The 16,261-nt window shown below is 37.7% G+C and overlaps 1 protein-coding gene across 1 annotated transcript in view; it reads left to right on the top strand.

Annotated features, from left to right (window-relative positions):
• LOC136830589 (uncharacterized) overlaps positions 1 to 15,959 on the top strand; it is a 33,983-nt gene extending 18,024 nt beyond the window's left edge. The window contains exons 2-6 of the mRNA XM_067090130.1: positions 6,522 to 6,616; positions 11,176 to 11,448; positions 11,778 to 11,896; positions 12,062 to 13,376; positions 14,062 to 15,959. Of these exons, the coding sequence (XP_066946231.1) occupies positions 6,541 to 6,616; positions 11,176 to 11,448; positions 11,778 to 11,896; positions 12,062 to 13,376; positions 14,062 to 14,834 (2,556 nt within the window). The 5' untranslated portion in view covers positions 6,522 to 6,540 and the 3' untranslated portion in view covers positions 14,835 to 15,959. The remainder of the gene's footprint in view (positions 1 to 6,521; positions 6,617 to 11,175; positions 11,449 to 11,777; positions 11,897 to 12,061; positions 13,377 to 14,061) is intronic.
• The last annotated feature ends 302 nt before the right edge of the window (positions 15,960 to 16,261 follow it).

The following is a 16,261-nucleotide window of genomic DNA, read 5'->3' as shown; positions in this document are numbered from 1 at the left end:
TATTTGATGGCATACAAATATATAGTGTATATATATGGTATCTAAAATATATATATATTTAGTTTATAAATATATATATATATATATATATATATATATATATATATATATATATATATATATACATATATATATATATATATATATATATATATATATATGATGGCTCAGTGGTATGATTCTCAGCTACCAGTCAAGAGGGCCAGGGTTCAAATCCAGCCCCTCACTGATGGCTCGGATTGCGCCACTGCAAAAATCCGGCAGCCTGTCAACCTAACAGTCCAAAGAAACCCGAGAGGTTCAGTAGGAGCATAGGTACCAACCCTTGGCTGGGGAGTTAAAACAGTGGGCCTAGTGACACACTGGCCACGTGTCTTAGGCATTGGGACCAGTCCCCCCACTGGCTGTCGGCCTAAGAAACAGGAGATCAGCGCCTGCCCTGTGAGCCTACAGAGGCCCAGGAAGACTTTTAACTTTAATAGGTTACTTCTACATACATTCATTCTTTTACTGCTGAATTGTACATAAACCCTTGTACAGAAATCTGGTGCAACATTAGCTGTTTAATGTGTCTGCAGAATGCTCATCAGCATTTTATCAAACCTCGTACACTTGAAGCACAGTATTTTCCAATTGCCCTCCATTCTTTCTACAGGACTGAACCATCTCGAAATGCTCCAGTCCATCCTTGTCACTTATGCGAACTTTTCCACCCCCTTTTGCATATATTTCTGCAGTGCGCACTTTTAATTTTTCTTCCACTATGTAGAATAAACAGCTTGTTTGTTTGTTTGTGTCAGTGTCTACAGCCTTGAGGGAATTGGCTCTTCATCTGTTCTCTCAGAATTTACTTCTTTGTAGATTAAATACATGTCTACATTTTTTTATGTATAATATATATATATATATATATATATATATATATATATATATATATATATATATATATATATATATATTATATGTAAAAAATTATATATATATATATATATATATATGCATGCATAAACACACACATATAAATATATGTATACATACATACATACATACAAACATACATATATGTATATTAAATTCTAATAGCTAGGGAAGTTAGAAGTGAGACGGCCAATAATGAAAACATAATCGACTCAGTGGCTGACCGCTGTGTGTCAGGATTGTCTGAATAATTGAAAGGTTCCAGAGAAATGAATAAGGAAAACAGCTTTCGTTTGTTGGACTGTATTTATTAATGTGCAACACCATTATACATATTAAGTCATACGTATGGTTGACATTTGACTGAAAATGTGGGAAGAAGGAGCAGAAATCTTGACTGGAGAAGGAGGAAAAGTAGTCTGGGACACTTTACAGAGTAGAGTGAGCCCAGTAGCCTGGCCAGGGTGTGATCAAGGCCACCGAAAATAGATCTATCTTTCGGTGGTCCCGGTATAATGCTGCTGTATGAGCCGCGATCCATGAAGCTTTAATCACGGCCAGGTGGTGGCCTGGTCTATATCGTTGCCAGACGCACGATTATGGCTAACTTTAACCTGAAATAAAATAAAGACTATTGAGGCTAGAGGGCTGCAATTTGGTATGTGTGATGATTGGAGGGTGGATGGTCAACATGGCAATTTGCAGCCCTCTAGCCTGTGTATTTTTAATGCCTGAGGTCGGACAGAAAAAAGTGTGGTCAGGAAAAGTGCGGACTGAAAAAAGTGTGGACAGAAAAAAGTGCGAACAGAAAAAAGTGCGAAGAGAAAAGTGCGGACCAGAAAAAAAGTGCAGACAGAAAAAGAAAAAGTGTTAACAGAAAAAAGTGCGGACAGAAAAAAGTGCGAACAGAAAGACTGCGGACAGGAGAATTGCGCACAGAAAAAATGCGCACAGAAAAAAGTGCGGAAACAAAAAATGCGCACAGAAAAAGTTCGACAGAAAAAATGCGGACAGAAAAAGTGCAGGCAGAAAAAGTGCGGACAGAAAAAGTGCGGACAGAAAAAAGTACGGACAGAAAAAGTGCAGACAGAAAAAAGTACGGACAGAAAAAAGTGCGGACGGACAAACAATGCCGACACAACAGTTTTCTATTCCAGAAAACTAAAACCTTAACCTGCTATTCCTCAGAGCAGGAATTCCATTTAGAACCATAGCCTACTTCTCAGCCATTCCAGCAATTCTTCAGAGACCTTGTGTAGCATGACGCTGCTTGTTTACTGGAATAGCTGGAATAACTGGAAGGCCACAACACGAACAAGGAAAACGAATAAATTGACCGAACTGAAATTGACAATTCCAGTTTTTGCAGATCTACCTTCTTGAATTTTCTTTTTCTTCCAATCGGTGTTGGTGCGGTTACCTTCTTGAATTATTGAATATCCAATCGGTGTTCTTTGACTTTCTTAAAATCTTGGACACTTATGTACTGAATATGAGGTGTTCTTTGACTTTTTCAAAATCTTGGACACTTTTATACTGAATGTGAGCTGTTCTTTGACTTTTTTAAAATCTTGGACACTTTTATACTGAACAAGAGGTGTTCTTTGACTTTCTTAAAATCTTGGACACTTATATACTGAATATGAGGTGTTCTTTGACTTTTTTTTAAATCTTGGACACTTATATACTGAACGTGAGGTGTTCTTTGACTTTTTTTTAAATCTTGGACACTTTTATACTGAACAAGAGGTGTTCTTTGACTTTTTTAAAAAATCTTGGCCACTTATATACTGAATATGAGGTGTTCTTTGACTTTCTTAAAATCTTAGACACTTTTATGCTGAATATGAGGTGTTCTTTGACTTTTTAAAAAAATCTTGAACACTTTTATACTGAATATGAGGTGTTCTTTGACTTTTTCAAAATCTTGAACACTTTTATACTGAATATGAGGTGTTCTTTGACTTTGTTAAAATCTTGGACACTTGTAGAACTGAATCAAACAGAATTTAGAGACGTCAATTTGATTTTAAGTTTTCATCTTGTTCAAGAAATGTCAGATGGTTCCTTGTTTATCAACTCTACAGTCACTGTTCAAATGTTGATTGTCACCATGACATAAGATAATGATTTTATCATTACCGCCTGTTTTGAGATTGGGCTCTCTCTCTCTCTCTCTCTCTCTCTCTCTCTCTCTCTCTCTCTCTCTCTCTCTCTCTCTGACCTTTCTCTGACCTTTTATCATTTTTTCATTATCTCTATTTTCAGGTTATGTCGAGGGAAGATTGACAGATTAAAAGTTATCAGGTGTTATATATATATATATATATATATATATATATATATATATATATATATATATATATATATATATATATATATATATTCAAATTCACTGATTGGACAAAGTAAAAGGAACCTGAGAGAGAGAGAGAGAGAGAACGGCTGATGTGGAGAGCGGAGACCAGAGCAGACATATTCCTCTGAAAATGTTTGTTTAAGACAAAGTAAAAGATAAAATTTAGGACCAAACACAGCGAAGAACGGCTGATGTGGGCCTGCGGACTCTGACCACCCAGCAGACATATTCCTCCCCTTGATTCTGTTTGTTTGGGCCTTAAAGCCTTTTGTCTGTTAAGTCCTTAAAGCCTTTTGTCTGTTAAGAATGGTAAGGCCTAAGCTTCATTCAAGACTGGGCTACTTCAGGGGAATGTGGTAAGCTTGGTCTATTAGCGTTTCGGTCTAAAAGATGTGACATAGGTCTAGACTGCTGACTGCTTTGCCTTGCTACAAACCTGTGTACTCTCTCTCTCTCTCTCTCTCTCTCTCTCTCTCTCTCTCTCTCTGTAACGAGCGTTTCGATGTAATATGAAGAGAGACTCCTTATGCTTATAAGCTATTCATAGCAATCGTATCCACCTTCCCACTCGACTTCACGAAGAGGTATAATAACGGCCCCGAAACATGTCACTCCTGATTGACACACCTCGCGTTTAGTGTACTCAGACACAAGGACATATATATAGAGTGTAACCGTCTTGTTTTCGTTTAAAATGGATTCCTGGTGGCAGGACGTTTTAGTCCAACGGCCGAAAGGAAAAGAGGAAAAGGAAATTGAATCATTAATCCCGAGGAATGTGGGACATCGTTCTTGGGAGTGGTTTTGACCACGAAGACGCGCTCTAATGGTCCGGGTATAAATTAGGCCGTTAGCATTAGCCTCGACTTCTGTCGTTTATGTCTATTTATATATGTTTGTGGTGTGTCGTTTAGCGTCGTTTATTCGTTCACGTATTTAATTATTCATCTAGTTATTTATTTGTTTATTTATTTACTTTTTTCTGTACGATGTCTTGCCTTTTACCACGAGTGTAAGTTCTGGGCAAGTTGGTAAGTCTTGAAAACTCATCGACCTGTGGTCTAGTATAATAATAATAATAATAATAATAATAATAGAGCTTCATCTGGAAAAACAAAAGCCTCGCACGCACAGAAAAACAAAAAACAAAAACAAAAAAAACTAGTACAGAAACTCTTAATTATATGGGAGTTCTTATGTCCTGGATATTGTGCGCACTGTCAGTCACGCCAAGCCCAGTACAGAGGCGACAGCCCGGATGTATGGAGGTACGTTGTTTGAGTTGGCAGGGCGTTAGTTTTTATTTTGTTTGTTTGTTTATTGTTTATTCAGGTTTCTTGTTTATGTATGTATGTATAAAAAGTCACAGGTTGTGTGATGTATGCTTGCATGGTACCATAGAGATAAATTGAACCACTGGGAAAAGATTATGACTGGTTTTGCTTTCAACTTTCTAAGATATCTTGAAGAGAAAATGTTATTTATATATATATATATATATATATATATATATATATATATATATATATATATATATATATATATAGATATATATATATATATATAAAATTCTTTTTGTACATAAATTGGCAATGAATACTACAGGTCTTGTTAAGCAGCACTAGATAATGAAAAAGCTCTGGAGAGCCCAATTCATATTGGATTCTAGAAATTGATGAAATTGAGGACCCAGGTTCCTGGTTCCTAATTATTTTAAATGTCTATAACTTTGCCTTCTTGAAGACTTCACTGAACTGAGGGTTTGTTATATTCCTTAAACATTCCCCTTTTCTGCAATAAAGACTCAAAATGATTCTTTGCAAATATACCTTCTCTGAGCGACTGATTCTCAAGAATCCTGGAAGATTGGAATCATCATCAGAATCAGTCCAGTTGAAGTGTTCAGAACTGGAATGGATGAATAACAAATGAATGATTATGATTACAATCATTTTGGCAGCCTTCTAACATTTCATTTTTCATCATTTGTTAGTTGAAGGTGGAGCTGTTTAGAAAAATTTTTATTATTTGTGATATTTTTTTTATAGTAAAGCGTCGTTGATAATTATCATTTCACAGTCATCAGTGATACTTTGGCTTGTTATCCACGCGTCACCTCCGAGTTGCTAGTACTAAACATGGCGGAACTCAGTGGGAAGCCGTGTTTAGTACAGTACTAGCCCCTCGGGGGTCAAAGATATAATTTATTAATACAGTTTGTCGACCACACAAAATAGAAATGGGTGTATATAATACATTGATCTCCGAGGTGCTAGTACTAAACATGGCGGAACTCAGTGGGAAACCGTCTTTAGTACTAGCCCCTCCGGGATCAAAGATATGTCTATTAATACAATTTGTCGACCACACAAAATAGAAATGGGTGTATATAATACTTTGATCTCCGAGGGGCTAGTACTAAACATGGCGTCACAATGAGCTTCCGCCATGTTTAGTACTAGCTTCTCGGAGGTGATGCTTAGATAACAAGCCAAAGTAGCACCACTGTGTCTTTTATGGTGCAAATAAAATGAGAGAGGCTTTCAGATGAAGCTACTTCTTGCAAGAATTGTGTGGTGACGGAATTTAACTCTAAATGGAGATAAACCTTCTCCATAGAAAGATGGTTCAGAGTAGCTTGAATGATAGGTTTCAGTGGCTGTGAACACTGAGGGCTGAAAGAGGCTTGTGGGAAAAATGCTAACGCTTCTGTTATTATAAAGTTAAGTATACCTTAGTTTTACCAGACCACTGAGCTGATTAACAGCTCTCCTAGGGCTGGCCTGAAGGATTAGACTTATTTTACGTGGCTAAGAACCAATTGGTTACTATTATTATATTTACAAATATACAAGTATTTATGTAACTTTCTTGGCTAAGGGGTAGAGTGAGGCTGATGAATGTAAGTGTGAGTTCTTGTTAGGTGACCTGTGAGATAGACTGATGTTTTAATCCTAAAGGTGTTTTTGTCAAGGTTACAGTCATACTTTCATTTGCTGATTTTATTCATCATTATCCATAATAGAATAAGTTAATATATATATATATATATATATTATATATATATATATATATATATATATATATATATATATATATGATTAAAAATTCACAGATGAAAAGAAGGTTACAAAGTAAACAAAAAGAACAAGAGTACCTGATGGTCAATTTGTGGCTTAATATGTTTGTTTGTGAGCCTTAAATTTCCACGGTTTGTAATCTGAAATATCCAAAAAATCAACAGATCTTTACCATCCACGAGGATGCCAGCCAGCCCAAGCTTCAAGTGCTTTGTACCACTGGTGCTTCAGTTTGTCTTACTGCCCGTGCTTCATGCAGGTAAGTGAAACAGAGAGAGAGAGAGAGAGAGAGAGAGAGAGTGAAACAGAGAGAGACAGAGAGAGAGATCTGGTAATATTCAAGAGCAGTAAGAAAAGATCTGGCTCGCCAGACTTCCATGTCAGTGTTTTGTTTCCCATTCTCTCCACATGTCCAGTGGTTTAGCCATGACGATGAGGAATCTTAAGTATGTTAGGCCTCTGCGCTTCAGGTGGGAATTGATGAGTGAGGACAGCATCACTAGTCCTCTGTTCATCTGTTTATTCATGTTTATTTTTTATTTTGGGGTAGCCTCCTGACTCCTTATGCCATTCCAAAGAAATCACCACTTTGGGTGTAATATTGATGGGCAGTTTAATTGTTAAAGTGCTATATTGATCATTTTATGATTAGGTAACTGTGGGCTTGTATTTTTGTCTGTCCGTCCGCACTTCTTCTGTCCACCCTCAGATTTTAAAAACTACTGAGGCTAGAGGGCTGTAAATTGGCATGTTGATCATGTACCCTCCAATCATCAAACATACCAAATTGCAGCCCTCTAGCCTCAGTAGTTTTTATTTTATTTAAGATTAAAGTTAGCCACGATTGTGCATCTGGCACCGCTATAGGTGCCAACAACACAGGCCACCACTGGGCCTTGGCTGAAAGTTTCATGGACTGCAGCTGAGAGTTTCATAAAGCATTATATGCTGTACAGAAAACTCGATTACGCCAAAGAAACCTCTGCGCATTTATTTCTTGTTGCATTGCTATTAATGATTAGTTCAGTTCTGTAATTGTCTTTTTACCTTCTGGGTTACAGTTGTCTCCCTTGTGTTGTGTTGGGCCTGTCTGATTAGTTAAAATATATATATAAATATGTATATATTTCGAGGATGGTCTCTTTATCTTTTGGTAAATACATTTACCCTACTTTGCATAGCAATTTGATTGCCAGTGTGCTTGCCAGAGGTCCTTTATTCCTCACACCTCTGGACTGTAGAACAGCCCCCAGAGGATGTCCAGAAATTGGCACTTGGGAAGTTCAAGCGGAGATGCAATGCATTGATACCCTAATACTATTCTCCTTGCATTTTAATACATTTTTATCTATGTTAATTTATTATTTTTTCTTTTTTAATGAATGGGATCTGTTATTTCTGTATTTTCCTTCATCTCCTCTTACTTCTCCCTAATGAACTCCTTAATATTCTTTGGAAACTTGAATTTCAAGTCAGTGGCCCCTGTGGTGGGCTTGTTCCATATGAATAGGGTTCATCTTCTGAATAATAATAATAATAATAATAATAATAATAATAATAATAATAATAATAATAATAATTAATAATAATAATAATAAATATATTCTTTGGAAGTTTGAATTTCAGTAAGTGGCCCATTTGGTGGGCTTGTTCCATATGAATAGGGTTCATGTTCTGAATAATAATAATAATAATAATAATAATAAATATATTCTTTGGAAGCTTGAATTTCAGTAAGTGGCCCATTTGGTGGGCTTGTTCCATATGAATAGGTTCATCTTGAATAATAATAATAATAATAATAATAATAATAATAATAATAATAATAATAATAATAATAAATATATTTTTTGGAAGCTTGAATTTCAGTAAGTGGTCCATTTGGTGGGCTTGTTCCATGTGAATAGGGTTCATTTTCTGAATAATAATAATAATAATAATAATAATAATAATAATTAATGGATCTCCATTTATTCGTCATGAATTGCTCCAGTCTATTCTTTCCTTAACCTTTCATAGCATTTGACAAACTAAAGACAGTCATTGTGAATTATTTATTCTTGATTTATTCACCTTCATGATGCCGCTGTCAAGGTTGGCGTGAATACTCGAGTTCAGATGTAATATGTCAATTATGGAGTTTGATTTAACCTCTTCTGGGGCAGCAGTAAATCTATGAATTCATGAAAGGAGCCTTTTTTTTTTCATTGAACCTTTCCTGGGGTAACAGTAAATCTATGAATTCATGAAAGGAGCATTTGTGTGTGTGTAGAATTCTTTTAACAGCTGACACGTGTGTCCCATTTTCATGTTGGGTAGTTTAGCCTTTTTTTTTTACCATTTCCTGTTAGAGTACACTCATCACATAAACATAGCATGTCGTCAGCACATTGCTAAGTGACTGACTGAGTGGTTGGGGGTCATTTACATAAAAAGTGGTAATAACACTGATCCGAGTCGTATCCCTTGTGGGTAGGGTGGCTCTCTGGGTGCTATTTACGCGGCATGATTCTACTTTGGTATGCGATCTACACTGTTTATTGCCAGAATTACATTTTCTCTGTGTTATGTAAATGTTGTTATATTACTATGTACGTAGATGCCATTCGAAAAATAATCCTGTTCATGTTTTCACGTTCACCTCCAAGGTACTAGTACTAAACATAGCGGAAAATCCTTTGAATGCCGTGTTTAGTACTAGCCCCTCGGCGATCTAAGCGTTATATACACCCATTTATATATTATGTGGTCGACAGATTTTATATTAATAAAATTTGTACAGTCCAGATATTTTTTCCTTGTAGACAACAAGCCAAATTAGCACCGGGACTCTCTGTAACTTGTATGATGCTGTGGCTTGAATTCAAGGCCGATTTTCATTGCTCCAAGGAATTAATGTCAGGAGTTTGTTTGTCTTTGAAGAGCAGTCTCAGTTGGCTTAGTTTCTGTAAGGTACCCACCAGCACATATGTGTTAGAATTGCTAACACTGTTATTTGGTTTTGACATGAACACCTTCAACTTGTCAAATTTTGTGTACCAATACCATCATATTTGCTTGATGTTATTGCCTTGCAATTCTCTAGAAGCCTCTTTGTGTGAGATTATTGAGATGCAACTAGGAATTGGGCTTCATATGTTGTACTTCCAGTGACTTGACTGAGTGCCCCTATGGTATCATGTGTTCTCAAGAAGGCATGAGCAGGACTAAATAGGTCCAAGTCAGGTCCTCTGGTCTGTTCAAGGTAATGCTATACTCTGACATCACCATTCACGTCACCATCTTTGTGTTTTTATTCTTGTATTGATCGGATTTGTTTCTGCGAAAAATATTACCCCGAACCACGATCATGAGATTAGCCTCTGTCATGCCTCATCATTCTTTGTTTCAGAAGCTCACTGGGGTTTTGAATTTCTGCCAGATTTGTGGTCGATGCATCGTAGCGTTCTGAAGCTGTTTTTACCTTTTTTTAATAATTATCTAGTTAATGTTCCTTTATCAGGTGTTTTACCCCTTTGCTTTTTATTTGCATCTATCCCTTCGTATCTGACTTGTAGTACAGTGGACACCCGCCTATTCGCTTCTCTGGATTCGCGGCTTCGCTTATTCGCAGATTTCTCTGTGGAACACACAGTACATACACATTATTCACGGGAAATTCGCTATTCGCGGTATTTTTCATAGAGAAATATTCACAAATTACTGTATTTTCCTATCATTTTCGTGCTTAAATGCACTTATTGTGATAAAACTATTAAAATACTCGGGTATAAGCATTTTTAGAGGGTTTTTTGGTGTTTTGAACTATCAAAATAGGCAGTTATAAGCATTTTTAGACGGGTTTATTTGCGGATTGTTAGCTATTCGCGGGGTTAGTGGTACGCATCCTCCGCAAATACCAGACGTCGACTAAAAGCTTTAAAGAAGATGAACCTGTGTTATAATTTAATTTGATCCTGCCTTGGTCACTTGTTAGTTTGCTTGTTGCATTAAGTTAGTTTTGCAAATTCACTTTAATATTTGTCATTATCTGCGCTGAATGTGTCGAAGTTTGGTTTAGCGGGTTCGGATTTGATTATTATTCTAAGCTGGAATGCAAACATTATTGGAAAGTGGTCAGAGGCTATGTCATGCTCCTTAGCATTGTAGCTAAAGATCATTAATGTATTATTGGCTAAGATTACATCATTAGTGTCACTTGAACTAGTAACAAATGCTTTAAAGTGTAGACTTTTGGTTTATGGTGTTTTATCAAGTTTTATAGTTGTTTTCATAGGGGATCTGAACCTGGTCCTCCTGTTATTTGTGGTGTTTAGCATCAGTGGTAATGAACTGCTTGTAAACAATTGCTATGGAAATATTGTGCGTGAGTGCAGAAGGTATAGAGACTTAAAATATCCAGAAGAAAATATTCTCTTCATAGTAAATTTCAGGTACTATCTAATATAATGGTACAGTGATTACAGATGCAGAGTTGTGAAGTCTACTTTTGTGATTTTCTGTATAACTGTTCAGTGTAAACATTCAGTTCTTTTGTATTCTTTGGTAAACCAAAGTCATAGATGGGTCTGCCACTCAGACACAGCTCCTATGATTCAAAGGCCTTGAGTTTTGAGCACTCCAGAGTGTAGCTGTCATACTTAATCCGCTGTGCACATTTACTGACAATGTGATCATGAAATGATGCTACATACCATAAGTAGTAAAATACAATTATGTATCAGGACACCCTTAAAAGTTGAAGGAACCCATTCACGAAAGATGAAATTTGACAGTAACACACATAAGATTAACCAGCCTTTCTTGACCAACTCACAGGGAGGAGGAATGTCCCAGCCTTGACCTTCAGTGAAGTCATAGGAGGAGATGGCCTGAGCTCCAGTGCATGCTATCCTGACGATCTGCCTGAAGACTTTGGCGCAAACTTCACGGTCTGCACCTTTATCAAACCTCTGGAAATTCCTGTGCTGCAGACAAATCAAATGAGTAATCTTTCCCTAGATTACCAAGATTACCCTGAAAGTGACGACAGCAAGGGGTTTGATGGACTGATATTCACAATAAAGTACTTGGAAACCTTCATGGAGGCAAGTAAGTTGGTGATGACTGGTGTTAGCACTTCGAGTGCCTTTTACTATTCTGGAAAGAGAATATGACTGTATTTCCAATTCTACTCTTGTGAGCAAGCATACACACAGATGTCATGAAAGAGATATTGGGGAGGGAGGCCTTTAATATCCAAGAAGAGAGTATATGTAAGATAGAGGTAAATGACATTGTACTCGTGTGTATATGCCTCGATGTGCGTGCCACGATTCAGCAGTTAAAGTGTGAGTGTGGTAATGACCATTGCTATGTTTTTTCTGTGGAGCCACCTTTAATTTATGTACGTGTGTGTCATGTGATATGTTTTTTCTTAGGTTTTGTAGACTCAAAGTTGGTTGTGACATATGGTAACAAGAGCTATACATTTGGCACCCCCTTTGAAGCAAACGTTTGGAGGAGAATCTGCGTTTTCTATTCTCCAGATGACTTGAAGGTAAGGAATTTCAGATTTTGTCTCTCATACTGTAGGCAGATTACAAAGATGGTCTGAGAGTGGTATGAAGTGAATAACTGTATAGTATTTTTTTAAATCGATTGTATTTTTATTTATAGTACTGGCAAGAAGTGCCGTGTCGGTTGATGAACTATTCTCAAACAGGTACATTCTGTTGTTGGCGACTATTACGCAGGAGAAGTAAACACTGAAGACGCGCGAAATGATACTTCAGAGTATGACAGATTCTGTCTTGGCTCAGCCAATGAAAGCCTCACCACCTTCCCTGGCACCCTGGCAGCGCTGTCTGTGACTCAGTGGAACGAATCACAAGAAAACACTGAGTACTTCCCCCCGACAGACTGCAGCAATCTCATAAATGAAGATGCCTTTTCTGTGCTTGACACTAGCTGGAACTTACAAGGGGCTGCACTTGTGTCGGATTATGACGTTGCTGAGTTATGCAATGAGGCCTTTAAACCAATAACTATTAGAATTTCTGCTGGGCACAAACCGCATTTAGACTTGTGCACGTCAATCAACGGAAGGTTCTTGACGGAGGGAGAGTTGAATGATGACCTAATTGAAGGCATTGCTAACTTTACCGAGTCTTGTGGTGGTTCAGATAATGAAAAGTCATTTTGGTACACTGGGAAAACTTCTGGTGTTGGGTTGCAGATGCAATGCCCTGCAGCTTCTGCTAATGGTACCAGCAGTACACATCCATGTATCAGTAAATTACAGTGCAGTGTGTGTCTCATACCCACTAAGACTTCCTTTACACTGTATGGCAAAGTGCTGGACCAAGATCGGGATTACTCTTTTCGTACTCTGGGAAGTGGAAAATTCTACCTGAAGGGAAAAGATACATCAGAAATTTTCCACAATGGCAGTCTATGGGTGTTGCAGTCTCATCTTCATGATAACAACTGGTATCTTCCTGACTCCATTTTTCCTTGTGGCAGGAATGTTTGGAAGTCAGGTTTAGGAAATCTCACTCTTACTGTTACGCAATGTAACTGGGGTCAGTTTGCTTGCAACAATGGTAATTGCATAATGAAGGCATTGAGATGCGATGGCAATGAAGACTGCGACGATGGTGAAGACGAGAAAGACTGTAGCATCATCAGGTTAAACAAAGGATATGACAAAGCTAAAAGCCCAGGAAGTGGCAGACCCAAACAGGAATTTCTTTATTACAGTGTCTTTTTCTATTCCATCAGTGACATTGCAACCAGTAATGGTAAGGTCACAGTTGACTTCCTGATTTACTTGACATGGTATGAGTCCCGATTGAAGTTTTGGAACCTTAGACCTCAGCTTCAGTATTTCTCTTGTGACATGATCTGGCATCCAGATATCAAAGCCTTAGCCGGGTACAAAGACGGTCAGGCTTTCGATCTCGACATTTACGACAAGAAATGTGGTAGTGAGAGATACCATCCGCCAGCACGCAGGGCTTTCGATGATCACCGGATGGGTAAGTGAAATAGCGTCTCATCTGTACAGGTGATTCATGCCAACATAAGCATTAAACAAAGTCCGAGAGTCAATTTTTCGTCTGATCTTATAACTGATTTCTCTATTTCCTTCTTTGATTTGGTGACTTGAATTTGACATCACATATTGTATGAGTTCCATCATTTTCCCTCTTTGCCACGTCAGTAGAGTAGCAGAAATCAGACACACCATAAAGAAAATTTTCCATAACAGCCGTCTTTTAAAGCATGGTGCAAGTGTGTTCATCATAATTATTCGTCTTAATTGCTAAAATAGAACACATTTACGACATTCGGATAATTTTGATGTAAGATCATTACTGCTAGAAATAGAAAGGAAATATAAAAACAATGCTGGTGACCAGTAGGCTCCTGACACTGAGACAACTTGTGACCTTCCCACTCATTGAAAAGAAAGTAATAAAAACCCTTTGGTGTACTCCCTGTATAATTCCCTTACTGGCTTAAATTTCATTTCATCTTAACTATAACTTGGCCTCTTCTGTCTGCAGAGTAGGGAAAAACGAGACTTCAGAATAATGAAATTTGAGATATGAAATCTTATTTAAATGTAACATCTGATCCACCGCATATTATAGGCAAATAGTAAACTTTCTGTCATTGCTGCATTTGTCACATTTCCTTTATGATTGATCTCGTTTATAGGAGAGTACCTAGACGGACTTGAGAACTCGATCTTCATGGACATATACACACGTCTTACCATTCCATGCAACTTCAAGCTTCACCGATACCCATTTGGCTCCTACTTTTGCAACATCAGCATGTATATTCTGAGTGGTCGTGAAAGCATGGCATTCAAGAGGTTTTACATCGATGCGGAAAATACTCTATCCTACGATGGAAGCCCAGATCTTCTCGAATTCAGATTGGAGAAAATAACACATGAAACCCTCCACGATGTGTTGGACACAATTGACTACACGAACCTGCTCGTCACTTTCCACCTGCAGAGTCTGTACGACTACCACGTCCTCAACAGCTTTGGTCCCAGCTCCCTCATATTCCTCATCAGCTTCTCCACGTTCTTCTTCCCCATTGACGACTTCAACGAGAGGATCATGGTGTCCCTGACCGCGCTTCTGGTGTTGGCAGCGCTCTTCTCCCAGGCCAGCTCCTCTTCCGTGAAGACGCCTTATTACAAGCTGCTAGACGTGTGGTACGCAGCCCTCATTGCTCTCTGTTTCGCAGCTGTCATCATGATCACTTGCATCAATGCCCTCAAGACCAAGAAGTCGCCGGACGTGACCATCAAGGTGAAACCCGTAGGGAGATACTGGTGCTCAACGACAGCAACGTATCCAGGTTCACCGAGGAACAAAGCAGTCATTTGTAATTTTGTTTCAAAACTCATTTTGATATCTCTTTTTATGATGCTAGTCATTGTATATGTTCTTTTTGCCACGGGAAAAATGTAGTGGGATGGGTTGGGGGAGTGGAGAATATATGCATCGTTTTCATAAGGCTCAAATGATTGCTTGTGTGTCAAACTTTCACCAACATTAAAACTTTGCATCTAGCAAACTGTTTCATATATATGCACATCATGAGGTGAGTGCAATATGCCTGCAGTGTTGTGCATTTAACAGAAAGGTATGAGCAGTTCAGTCTCATATGGTCATCTTAATCTGATGGACATAATACATGGAAGAGATGCTCATAAAAAACAGCAAATTTTAATGGTTTTTTATGTTTTCTTGTTCACTGTTACAAAGTTCCCACTAAAGTCCACATTTTTTTCAGCATGATGGTTCCCAGTGCATAAATTCTGTCAGTAAAGGAATATATATCACATATATACAATATATATATGTGTGTATGTATGTACAGTCAAACCCGTTTATTTGCAGGTCAGCATTCGTGGTTTCACCAATTCGCGGATTTTTCTGTGGAATGTATCCAAATTATTCATGGAAAATTCACCTATTCGCGGATTTTTCGTAGAGCAGTATTCACTAATTACTGTATTTTCATTTTATTTTCGTGACTAAATGCTTTAGGATGATAGTTTAAGGTACGTTTGGTGTTTGAACTATGAAAATAGGCAGTCACAAGTGTTTTTAGAGGGGGAGTCTCAAGTATTTGCAGATTTTCAGTATTCGTGGGTGGTCGTGGTCCTGATCCTCCTCTGTGAATAATGGGGGTTGACTGTATGTATGTATGTACATAAATACGTTTTTCATTCTAAAGAAGTGATGAACACTAATCAACTTTGCTACGACATCAGAGATGATTCCGTCCCACTCCAGCAACTGTATCTGAATTCATTAGATTAGCATGTCTTTTTGGGAGGGATCAGACTTACGACATTCATCATGGAAGTGGTGGAGATTAACCTCACCTTAGCCAGTCATACATGGGTTTGACTCCCTCCACGGGATTAAGAGTGATGATCGTTTCAGACAAATTTGAGGAGACTGAAAAGTCAAGAGGTCAGTGTGGATGTTATATAAACACACACTACATATGTGTGTGTATGGATTATATTTTGTCACTAATTTTTGTCATGTCATTTTTATCCTTTTAAATATTAAACCACAAATAACCCATCAACATCGAATTCATTATACCCCGTAAATTACTTCCACCCAGAGGGAATTATACGTGATAATTGCACCTAACAGGCATTTTTGGGGTTCTTAAGACTGACTCCATTGCAAATATCCTAGAACAGTTCTCACAGCTAATTCTTGGATTGCTTCTTTAGGATATCAATCTATTTCAGTCAGAATTTGAACCTTTCCTGTACTGTGAAGCATTTCTTCATGGAAAAAAAGTAATTTGCTACTTTAATGATGTTCGTTGCCTATCCAGGTTAATCAAGAGTGGACATTTTATCCTCAGG

Source organism: Macrobrachium rosenbergii, chromosome 47 (genome assembly GCF_040412425.1).
Source record: "Macrobrachium rosenbergii isolate ZJJX-2024 chromosome 47, ASM4041242v1, whole genome shotgun sequence".
Taxonomy (NCBI): domain Eukaryota; kingdom Metazoa; phylum Arthropoda; class Malacostraca; order Decapoda; family Palaemonidae; genus Macrobrachium; species Macrobrachium rosenbergii.
This window is presented reverse-complemented; position numbering and strand designations above follow the sequence as displayed.